Source organism: Anastrepha obliqua, chromosome 2 (assembly GCF_027943255.1).
Source record: "Anastrepha obliqua isolate idAnaObli1 chromosome 2, idAnaObli1_1.0, whole genome shotgun sequence".
Lineage (NCBI taxonomy): Eukaryota > Metazoa > Arthropoda > Insecta > Diptera > Tephritidae > Anastrepha > Anastrepha obliqua.
In genome coordinates this window covers 41,207,586-41,220,285 of record NC_072893.1, presented here as the reverse complement: position 1 = coordinate 41,220,285, position 12,700 = coordinate 41,207,586, and the positions used below count along the sequence as shown (strand labels likewise).

The following is a 12,700-nucleotide window of genomic DNA, read 5'->3' as shown; positions in this document are numbered from 1 at the left end:
TCGCACGGCTCAATAGGGTGTGTTTTGTGGCTATGCGGCGGCGCAGCGGCTTTCGCTGCGGTTATGCTGATAAGCGCATTTTACTTCAATCAAGTTAATTAGCGACTAGTGGTTTGCTTTGTCTTTGTTTTATTTACATTTAACGCGTTTAATTAGCTTTATGTAGGCTGTGTGTTCGTTTGTGTGTGCGTGTGTCGTCAAGAGTCATGCTTAAGTTGATGCAATGTCGTTTTGCTTGCATTTCTGGGTGGAGATGAAACTGCAACTTGCGGCTTGCCACATCATGCATGGCGAGTTCGATTCGAGTGCAGTTGGTATGCTGAGATGTGCAGATGAGAATGTTGAAAATTGATTTTGCTGACTTAAATGTTTACAAATCCACAGATGGATTAACTTTATTTAGTTAATAATAAAACGGTTAGTGTGTGAAGGCGCACGCTCAATTACGAAACGTTCTTTTGATTGCATTTACGAGAAATATATTAGGTGTGCAGCTAAGTTCTCGCTGTTTTTTGGATGAAAACACAACTTTATTCTGAAAAAATGGTTACAAGTGAATCATTGAAAGTATTGCCCATCGCTGGCTACTACTTTTCCCCATCTTTCTGGTAGATCTCGTATACCATCGCGGTAAAACTATTCATCTTTTGAGGCTATCTACGGATCAAGCCATTTTTTAATGTCTTCATCCATCGATCGGAACAGGTGATAATCGGACGGCGTAATATCTGGAGAATATGGCGGGTGGGGTAGGATTTCTCATTTCAGTGTTTTCAGGTAGGCTTTAACGGGTTTTCCAACGTGAGGCCAAGCGTTGTCAATCTATAAAATCACCGTTTTTTTGGCTCTCCGTGTATTGCGGCCGCTTCTCGCGCAGTGTTCGGCTCAATCGCATCAATTGAAGTCGATACCAATCCCCAGTGATGGTTTCGTTTGGTTTAACAGTTCGTAATAAATAATACCAACTCGGTCCCACCAAACACATTGCATAACCTTCGCAGCGTGAATATTCGGCCGAGGCGTCAACGTAGAAGCATGACCGAGTCGTCCCCGTGACTTTCTTTTATTTGGATTGCTGTAATGAATCCATTTTTCATCACCCGTCAAGATACGATGAAGGAAACCCTTCCTTTTTCGCCGCTGGAGCAGTTGTTTACAGGTGAAAAAACGACGTTCAACATCCCTTGGTTTTAGCTCATAAGGAACCCAAGTCCCCTGTTTCTGAATCATTCCCAAAGCATGCAATCGCTTGGAAATGGATTGGCGGGTAACTCCTAATACTGAAGCAAGCTGTTCTTGCGTGCGTTTGACACGGATCCTCATTGAGCAATGCCTGCAATTCAGCGTCTTCGAAGGTTTTTGGCCTTCCCTCGCGCGGACGGTCGTCAATATTAAAGTCACCGTCTTTGAAGTGACGGAACCAATCTCGGCACGTTGTTTCACTTAAGGCAGCATCTCCATAAACTTTTTGTAGCTCTCGATGTGCTTCAGCCACCGTTTTTGTCGAATGAGAGAGGAAAATCAACACTTCCCGCAAATGACGATTATTCGGCACAAAATCAGACATTTTGTCAAAACCAAAAGTATGTGATAGCAAAACAAAATCACTAATGTGTCGAAGCAGTTGGTTTACCATATGTCTAAGCTTGATTTATAAGGTGTAGGTTATGTTAGAATCGACTAGCACACACTGCTGGCGGCATCTATTGACAAATAGTGCACCTAATACTTATACAGGGCGCATACCGTAGTTGAAGGCATACATATATGTGGCTATAAGTTCCCGAAACCCGAAAGGAAAATATTTTTCTTTTTGCTCTATTTCAGATAAGACATGGAGGACACCAACTTAGCTCAAGATATGAAAAGACCTGCAGTTATCGTCGCTGTGCATCCAAATCACAACGATTCAGAAATCTCTAATTTTCAGGCGGCGATGCAGAATCTGTTTCGAAACGCAAAAACCATGAGAAACGTTCTGACACTCTCCGAACTGCAGAATTTACGATCATTAACGAGGAATCTTTAAAATCAATGAAGGCCCTTACAAGAGAATGTAATGTTTCTGAAGGCCTTATCGTCAAGCTGCACTAAGAGTCCACGCTAACCCCCTCTGCTCTTTGAAATTAGTCGCTGCATGAAAGCTGACCAGTGTTGCACAATACAACAAAGTTTGTCTTATTTGGGTGCTGGATATTGTGGTATTACAGGGAATGAGTTGGCTGATAAACTGGATAATGAAGACTCTGTAAGCATACCTCTTGAACCCTTTCTAGGTGCCAATTCTGCATCGATTCAACTATGCATTGACGACTTCAGGAGGTCTACCTGTAGTAGACGGTGTTTTGAGTTGGACTCCTGCAGAGTGGCCTGGTCCTTTGTGAAAGAACCGAACAGAAAATTAGCAAACGTTCTCCTAATACGTAGTAGGAAAGACCTGAGAGTACTGGTGGATGCAATCACAAGGCACAACGCATGTGGTCAACATATGGAATGCAAGCGTTGGCATTCCAATATGCCTATCCTGTCTTGAATATGAAGGCACTGCAGACCATTTGTTCTGTAGCTGTTCGGCGTTTTCTAGAATCAGACTTAGGCTGTTGGGTTGCGATGTACTGAGTATGGATAAAGTTCATACTCTTCCTCTTCCGGATCTCTCATCAATGAATCTAAAAGACTTGCGGAGCCCAATTTTTTCGTCTTACTATCCCTGGGCCAACCGCTGTTCGGGAGTCTCGAACAACTGTCTGGCTTAGACGTCAACAAGCTAATAAGGTTCTTAAACTGCACAGACTGGATATAGTCATGCTGTAAACAACTGATAAACAAGTTGGTAACGAGGATGTGGCAACAAAATGGTGTGGAAGCGCTAGTTGGATTCTGAAAGAATCACCACTTTAACCAACCAACAACCAACCATCCAAATTGTATCTATCTTGTCTCTCTATTCTACTGTAATCTATCCGATCGCAGTACAATGGGCTTCCTTACTGAGTGCTTGGGCGTGTCCACAATTTTTTCATTGTCAACTTATCATGTAAATATAATTTGCCGTTCCGGTCGACACACCTAAAGTCTATGTTACTTCCGGCACCTTCGTTCGCCGATCAGCGAGAATCATGTCGTAGACTTTTTGAATGATTTCCTCAGTAACCACGTCTGCCGGGCGTAATGGTCGCTCCTCATCAAAATCGGAAATTCGCCTACTTTTAAATTTCTAACCGATTCTTCTTAGCTGGGAGCTGGAAATACCTGGTTTCCCGTCTCCCTTAAAGCTTCCAGTGTTTCTCACAGCGATTGTGTGCGAATTTTGTATTTTTTTTGGGCGTAATGGGATAGATGGAGGGATCCAGAAAGTTCTCGTTTCCAGTCTACCTTGAAATTTCCTTTACCACAGATGACGATAAGGCCGTATTGAAAGCTGGAATCGCCGAGATTCCGTTGCCTTTGTTAACAGACCCCCGCGCGAAATGAGATAATTGGGATATGGCAGAAGCGATGATGTCTTGTTCCTCAAACGTGTGTGAACTTCATTTGGAAGTAGATTTCAGGTTATTTGCTGGGCCATTCTTAGAACCAATGCACAGTGGTTCCGCCATAGGACATTGGATGAAAATAGTCATGTTAAAATTATGCAACAATATTTAGCTAAATGTTAGTTCATTAGTCATAGTAACTTAGAGTATAAAAGAAATTTCAACTGCACAAACAATTCAATTGTGCCTCCAAAGTAAGAGAATTTGAAAAGTGATAGTTAGCGTGGTCTCCGCTCCGTACTTACGCAGTTCCGGGAAGTGTTATTTTTTTAAGAATTACTGTGTTTATGACCTGTTGTACAATGGAAATTCAAGTTGAAGGTATGTACGACATGTTGAACGTTTTGTTATCTTTTTTAATTATTACTTAATAGGTTTTCAGACCGTACGAAATACGTACTTTAAAATTTACCGTTTATTTTTTTTTTATAAGAAGTTTGTAAAGTTTTAACTAAGTTCGCACGAATCTGCACAAATGAAACACACCTTAAAATATTCTTACGTATGTCCTCTTTAAGAAAAAATTATTTCCAGATGCGATGGCCTGCGACTGCGCTTGATATAGGCTCTAATCTGTACCTATGTGTAGGATTTTGAAAAATGTGATTCTACCAAGATTGCTAATAAAGATTTTTTTTTGTTTTATGTGTAAATTTAAAGTGTTCATTTACGCGCATGCATATTCTGGACACGTGGTTATGTTACAATAGCATTAATAATTATGTTGATAGATGTCGCCACGTACTGAAGAACATAATTCAAGCTTTACCAAACTCTGAGAATTTAACCTTAGAAGACGTTGAAAATCGTATTTCTTGGATCTGTTCACGGATTTCTCGATACTGGAAAAAAGTGCAAAGATCAAAAACAAGGCTGATTGCCAAGTACAGTAATTGGTTAACTGGTTAATTTGTTATTAAGAGACTTTATTCATTCAAAATTGCCTAACGCTTTACCATCTTATAAAAAGTTCTTGACGCAAAAAAAACGGTGTTACCCAACAGGAATTAGCGTTACAGAATCATCTGCCGAAATTAATTTACAATGTTTGTTGGACCACACATGCTCTCGAATTCTCGAATCTCAAAAACCAGTATTGGTAAATATATCTGAATCAAGTTGCACTGAGTATGAATTAGTAGGTAAATGGGGTTTCGATGGCAGCACTGGACATAGCGAATACAAGCAAAGTTTTTCTGATCCGAGAACGGAAGATGGAAGTTTAATTGTTGCATCTTACGTACCCTTGAAATTAATTTGTAAATCGATTACCTCTGACCCAGATAAGATAATTTGGAAAAACCCTTGCCCAGCCTCCACAAGGTTTTGCCGGCCTATACGTTTTCAATTTGCTAAAGAAACTAAAGCTCTTTGTGTTCAAGAAGAAGAGTATTTTAAAAAAGCTATTAGTGACTTGAATCCGACTGTTGTTAAAATCGATAACCATAGTTATAAAGTAAGTCATTCTTTACAATTAACTATGGTTGATGGTAAAGTGTGCTGTGCTCTTAGTGACTCATCTACGAGTAAATGTTATATTTGTGGTGTGACACCTAAAGAAATGAATGACTTAGAAAAGTGTAGAAACAAACAAGTAAACTCGAGTAGATTTGAATTTGGTTTATCACCCCTGCATTCTTGGATTCGATTTTTTGAATACTGTATTCATGTTTCTTATAGAATCGAATTTAAAAGGTGGCAAGCACGTTCATCTGAGGAAAAAGCACTTTTAGCTAAGAGAAAGGAATTTGTTCAGAGGGAGTTGAGAGAACAATTAGGCTTGATAGTTGACAAACCGCGATGTGGAGGAAGTGGCAACTCTAATGATGGAAATACAGCACAAAAATTTTTCCTTCATTCAACCACATCATCCGAAATCACAGGAATATACAAACACGTTATAGACAGATATAGTTGTCTCCTACAGTGTCTTTCATCTGCTTTTAAACCTAATTCGAATAAATTCAAAATATACGCACTAGACCTGCTAAAATTCTAGTTAGTAAATATTCATGGTATAATTTACCTGCATCAGTTCATAAAGTGCTCATTCATGGGTCGAAGGTAATCGATCATTGTTTATTATCAATTGGAGAATTATCAGAGGAGGCAGCTGAATCATGTAATAAATTAGTGAAACAATTCAGACGTGACAATACCAAAAATCACTCAAGAACTGTAACTAACACGGATCTTTTGCACAGGCTTTTTCTTAATTCCGATCCATTTATATCTAGTCTACGAAAATTACCATGTAAAAAGAAATCTATGATGTCAAGAGAAGTGTTAGATTTATTGAGTTAAGAGTTTTGTATTTCTAAGTACATTAACTTTTTGGGAAGTGAATGTTTTATTGTTTTCATAAATAAGAATAAGTTACCTGGCATCAAAGTATACTTTATGCTCATCCTTTCGGAATTTAATGTTTTTTTCTATTATTGTTTATAATTTAAGATTTACGCAAAACTTTAAACGAAACAAAAAAATTTTATATAAAAAATGTGTGTACCTAATTTTCCTTTGACTTTTTATGTTAATTATATATTACTTTATTATATATTATAATTATTATATCTTATATATATTCTTATTATATATATATATATTACTTTTTATATGTCTTAATGTTTTTCTAACAAATAAAAACATTTCTCAACTTAAAAACGTACTAAAAAGTCATTTATCACGCCAAAAGTTCTTATGACCGCTCTTCCTACGCGGCGGGACCACTGAGCAATGGCGACCTTAGAAAAGGATATCAAACATATGGTGAGTAATGACGTAGAAATAAAAGAAATGGTAATGGACGGCAACAACTGCACGCCGACTAAAATTTAAGTAATCATAGAAAATAAAGCTGGCAGGGCAAACGTCGAACATTTTGATTTTTATTTTGGAATGCATATTAAATTACGGTATATTCCAGTATACACAGTGGTAATACAAACAAATGAAAATCTCTTTACAAATAAAAAAAGAAGTTGCCGTAGCTTAAGTTTACTTTTGTCAATAGTTAAATTTTATTTTATTTTACTATTATCATCTATTACCAAGGGCTGTGTGTTTTGTTCTTCTAAGAGTAATAAATTATTTCTGTACCACTAATAAAGTCAACAACCTGTTTGCGGTAGTGTCTCCCCACAAACTAAGAAGTAACATCCACAAAAGTTACAGCAACTTTCACAAAGTTCAATCAACATTGCTGCGAAACAGTTTATAAAGAAAGCAGGCATCCTGCTCCTGTGAGAAGAATGCTCTGAGAACTTGGCACTCCACACGCCACGCTCTTGGCGCTCAGAAAGGAAGTGCGCAGATTCCTGACTACCGAAGGAGAAACCCAAATCAAAAACAAATACCCTCAAAAGTGTGGTGAATTTTGCTCACTACCAGACTGTGGATACTGTAAGCAGTAAGCGAAGACTCGAACCCAAAACCACAAACACGCAACAGTAATGAATACATAGAGATTTTCCGACTACTGTTAACTACAGCAATGCAAGGTGAGCACAACTGTTGGACGCGCGTGGAACAAACAAGTACAACAACAAACAGTTAGCCACCCGCCTGGCAAGCCGGTTGTGTTTAGTTCGAACACAACACGAACATTTGTATGCCAACAAACAGCAAGAGCAATGAATGAAAGCAAAAACAACAAAAGCATGAGCAACAACACACCATCAGCATCAGCATCAGCATCAGCAACTTCGACAACATCATCAGCATCGCACCGAGGCACGGCTGCGAATGCGTGCGCTTGGAAAATTCAAACAATAACATCGTTGCAACGCTGCCAAGGGGTGAGTGGGCAGGTATGTGGGTAAATAAATGCAAAGACTCGTCGTAGGTAAACGAGCGCGCTAACTGACGAACTGCTGCCGATGCTACCGTCTCAGTCGCAGCCACCGAATCTCGACGCGCCGATGACTCGAGCCGGCTGGCTGCGATGACTGCGCTTAGCTAGCTGACTGAATCACTACCAAGTGTGGCCGCTACGCTGCGTCTGCTTGTTGGGCGCTGATTTTCAATTTTAGTTGACTGTGAACAGGCAGCTTGAATCGACGTATGCGTCGCGTTTACTTTGCTGTGTGTAAAAGTGCTCCACAAGGCACATTTCAAAAAAGCGGTAGCCGACGCCAAATTGCAGGCGAAAGAAAAAACGTGCGCGCGGTATTCAATTTGAAATTGCAATTGCATTCGACGCGTTCGATCCGAAGAACAATTGCGCGTTCGTATCGCCTACGGTGAACGAAACGACAGACAGTGAGTCGCTTGTATGTTGTTTTGAATTTCCTGAATGAAATGCAATTGAACCTGACGGGCGGTTAGAAAAGTGCAAGTCGCGTGCGCATTGAGCGCGCCTTGAAAAGCAAAGCACAAAAGGAAAAAAAAATTGTGAAAGAAATAAACGAAATAAGTGAATTGCAACGAAAGCCAAAAGCTAGGCAGTGAGCGCGAAAGCCTCAGTGATTGATTGTTGAAAATTGAATTATGAAATTTAACGAATTATCGACGTGAAAATTGCGATTTATGTGAGATTTTTTTGAACTCTGATGTAGCAACGAAAAACCAAAACATAAAGGAGATAAAAGCGATAAGCGGCATTAAATGCTGAGAATAGAACTTGATTATTAAGAAAATTGCAACATACTTTCGTTGCGCGCATATCTCGAGAGCCGTAGCTAATTTTTGAGCGATATGGAAAATTGCGATTAAGAGAAATTGAATTGCTGAGGCAAACGAAAGGAAAATCTAAAAAAGTAATATATAAAAAAGTAAATCAGACAATTCTTCAACTACAAAGTACAACTGAGGAGTAAAGTAAATGTCAAATTTGATAACTGGAAAATTAGACATTTTTTGCTAGAAAGAAGAAATTTAAAAAAGATTTTTGTTAACTTTTCATTTTTTTTGACATTTTTTTGAATAAACAATTTTGTTATTTTATTGCATTTTTTTTTTATTTTTTGTAAATTAAATTTAATTTTTATAAAAAAATTTAATTCATATTCTAATTTTTATTACAGAAATATAACTTTAACTAACTTTTATATAGAAATATAACTAAAAAAATGTTTTTACTATAAAAAACTTTTATTTTTTTAAATTCATTTAATTAATTTTAATAACATTTTTTTCAAAAATAAATTTTTTATATCATTTTTAATTTTTATTGATTAATTAAAATAAATTTAATTTAATTTTTATAAAAAATTTTAATTCATATTCTAATTTATAATACATTTTTTTAGAAATTACATCTTTTCTAATTTTTTTGATAAATTAAAATAAATGTAATTTAATTTTTGTAAAATATTTTAATTCATATTGAAAGTTTAATTACATTTTTTTAGAAATTTAATTAAAAAAATGTTTTGTTGATAGAAAAAATGTTGCTCATTAAATTCGTTTAATGAATTTCAATTACATTTTTTCCTAAAATAAATTTTTTACATCATTTTTAATTTTTATTGATTAAATGAAAAAAATACGAAGTTTTCAAAATTAATAAAATAATTAAACCTTAATATTAATTAATAAAAAAATTTCCGTACGCAATAAATCTTTTTTTAAATTTTGTTTAAAGATTTTTATTAAAAAATACTATTCCTTTATTAATTTTCTTTAATTTAATTTTTAATTTTTTCTGCTCATTTTATTTAAATTCTTGTTATACCAAACTAATTAGTTTTGAAAAAATATTAATTTTTTTGGTTATCAATTTTCAGTTTTTTGCTATTAATTTATTATTTTATTTCTAATTTTTAATCACATTCAATTTTTTTTATTTATTTATTATCTTTTAATTTAAAACTTTAATGGAAACCATTTATTTTTTTTTTCAAATGATCGAAATATGCGAAAATTTTTTTAGACACCATTTTTGCATATTTTAAGTTTCATTTAAAATTTTTTTTATTCAATCAAAAAAATATTTAAATTATAGAAGCTTTTCATTAGATTCAAAAAAATTCTTTTAAGTTTATTTATTATCTTTTAATTTAAAGCTGTAATAAAAACCATTTTTTAAGCTATCAAAATTTGCGAAAAATTTTTTAGACAAAATTTTTGAATTTTTTAGCTTCATTTACAATTTTCGGTTATTTAATCAAAAATATTTAAATTACGGAAGTTTTTTTTAATCAAAAAAGAAGATTATTTTAATTTTATTTAGCGATTATTAATTTAAAACTATATTAAAAACCATTTTTTTTTAGTTATCAAAATTTGCGAAATTTTTTTTGACATTTTTTTATTTTTTTAATTTAATTAAAAAAATATTTAAGCTATCGAGATTTATGAAAAGTTTAACGAAAATTTCTTTTGAACGAAAATTAAACAGGGGCATTTTTAGCAAAAAATATTTGAAGTGCAAAAATTTTTAAATTTCCAACTTCGCGTTGAGTTTGTTGAAAAAGCAAACGACTCACAAACAAAACAGTGGCTACAATACTGAAAGATCTTCATGTATTTCATTAGTGCATAACGGTGTTAAACGAAAAATATAATAATAAAAGTGGATTTAATAGACAACCCTAATAATCACAAATTTCCTAAAGCTAATCTCCAAATCCACTAGTGCAAAATAATGAGTTATTGAAAGTGAAAAACGAGCAGCGATAAACTTTAAATACAAAATTAATCATCACAAAAACAAAAACACGGAATAAGAGCACGCAAAACGAGCTTCCAAATAAAGTTCTGTCTTCAACGCACACTCCAAAAGAAAGCCGCTGAGCCAAACTAAAATACGCCGCAGCTCAATCAGACCACAGAGAGCAAACCAACCAATTTACTCAACTTAAACTCCTCTGCCTACCGCGACGAGCATAATTTGATACCGAAGTGATTAATCCGCCATTTAACTGGCATTTAATAACAGAAACACAAATCAGCTTTTGAGCGCCACTCACCCATACTCCCACTCAAAGTTGAATTGATACGCACACACAACAACCAACTAATTAGTCAGTCACTTTCCGCTCCCACTTTCCATCCTTTCTTCCACCTCACCGCCATTCGCCAACATGACGCGCCTTCGCGCTTTGCTCACTCCTCTACTCTTACTCTCACTACTCTCCCTCGGCCGCGCCATTCCCAACGATGTGTACATGAAAATGTTGGCCGCTCAGGCGCCCTCCGATCCGTGTTACGATGATGACAAGGCGCGCAAGTGCATACCCGATTTCGTGAATGCGGCCTTTGGTGCGCCCGTACAAGCGTCAAGCACTTGTGGACTGGACCAGCCACAACGTTATTGCGAGTTGAGCGGTTTGGGTTCGATTGCCGATCCACAGGATATGACTTGCCACATTTGCGACTATACGAATCCGGCGCGCCGTTTCCCCGAATCAGCGCTTACCGATTTGAATAATTCGAATAATGTCACTTGTTGGCGCTCGGCACCCGTACCACCGGTGACTAGCATGAATGCACCACCCGACAATGTTTCGCTCACTCTATCGCTGGGCAAGAAATACGAATTGACCTATGTGAGCCTGCAGCTATGCCCGAAATCACTGAAACCCGATTCGATAGCGATTTACAAGAGTTCCGATTATGGCAAGACTTGGCAACCTTTTCAATTCTATAGCTCGCAATGTCGTCGCGTCTATGGGCGTCCTAATCGTGCAACCATCACGAAGCATAATGAACATGAAGCACGCTGCACCGACTCCCATCGCCAGGTGGGCGATGTGACTGGTTTGCAGGGTTCGCGTATCGCTTTCAGCACGCTCGAAGGACGTCCATCGGCACGTGATTTGGATTCGTCGCAGGTGCTGCAGGAATGGGTTACAGCCACGGATATTAAAGTAGTCTTCCATCGACTGCAAATGCCCGAACCGAATGCGCTCAACGTGCTGGAGACAAGTGGCATCGAAATGAAACCGAATGGCAAATATAGCGAGGCAGCATCTAATTCGGTGTTGATACAACAATACGGCGGTTTGAATGCGATCGATCAAGCAGCCGATGCTGTTAGTATACCTGCCGCGGTGACTATCTCAAGCGGTGCGTCCACGCATACGGGTGCCGCTAGTATAGGACAACATTATGCGGTGTCGGATTTCCTCGTCGGTGGACGCTGCAAGTGTAATGGACATGCATCCAAGTGCTCACCCGATCATAACGGTGTGCTCGCGTGCGAATGCAAACACAATACGATGGGTCGTGACTGCGAACGCTGCAAGCCATTCCACTTTGATCGACCATGGGGTCGGGCAACGGCACGTGACGCCAATGAATGCAAAAGTGAGTAGAACATAAACATATAACAAAAAAAAAGCAGAGTAACAAAAAAAGAAAAACAAAACATGACCACTGATGAATTACTAATTCATATTTATGAGTGAAGTTTATTATTTGATTATTGTGATTAGCATTTTTGTGGTTGTTGTTGCTTGTGCATTACTTTTTGTTTGCTTTGCATTATTGATGAGGATTCTCGGAGGCGTTGATATGACAACTTAATTAATGTTTTATGGAAATATGTAATTCAAGCGTATTAGGGCGCATGAGGGTTAAAGGCAATTGGGCATGGGGCATAGTTACGCGCCTTTAGAAGGTTTGGAAGCGCGCAATAAAGAGGTTTGTCATATCAGCTGATTGCGGGTGATTACTGAGCGGAAGCTTTTGCCATAAAACAAGTCGGTAATGCCCTAAAAGCTTTTGCTTTTGTTAATTCGCATTGAAATTGTTTTCTATATTCATGTTCTAAAAATGGTTGGGCTATTAAAATGAATATGGAAAAACCGTCGAAATTCCAAAAAGTTATGGGTGTGCATGTAAAGGGTGGTTAAGTTTCAAGGGCCGGTGTTGTTTTTGAATAAAATACAATTTTTTTAGGAAATTATTGTGATTTCTCTCTATTATGATAATATTGGTATGACTCAATTACGTATTAAACAAATTATCGGCCAAATGGCCGCCGCGGCTCGGCGGCACACCTCCATCCGATGATCCAAATTTTTGATGAGGCTGAGGCATAATTGGGGTTCTATGCCGTTAATGTGCCGAATTATCTCATCCTTTCGCTCTTGAATTGTTGCTGGCTTATTGACGTACACCTTTTCTTTCAAATAACCGCAAAGAAAGAAGTCCAACGGTGTCGTTGACGTTTAGGTGTGGTTCACATTCAACATCGGCCCTTGAAATTTAACCACCTT

General features: G+C 37.1%; 1 protein-coding gene across 1 annotated transcript; it reads left to right on the top strand.

Annotated features, from left to right (window-relative positions):
* The first annotated feature begins 8,323 nt into the window (after positions 1–8,323).
* Positions 8,324–11,794, top strand: LOC129238099 (netrin-B-like). Its single transcript, XM_054873138.1, has 2 exons — positions 8,324–8,354; positions 9,877–11,794. The coding sequence occupies exon 2, from the start codon at positions 10,562–10,564 to the stop codon at positions 11,792–11,794; it is 1,233 nt and encodes a 410-aa protein (XP_054729113.1). The 5' UTR covers positions 8,324–8,354; positions 9,877–10,561.
* Positions 11,795–12,700: the final 906 nt, after the last annotated feature.

Bases quoted from the DNA above. Each gene is read 5' to 3' on its own strand.
- LOC129238099 (XM_054873138.1), top strand. From the start codon at position 10,562: ATGACGCGCCTTCGCGCTTTGCTCACTCCTCTACTCTTACTCTCACTA.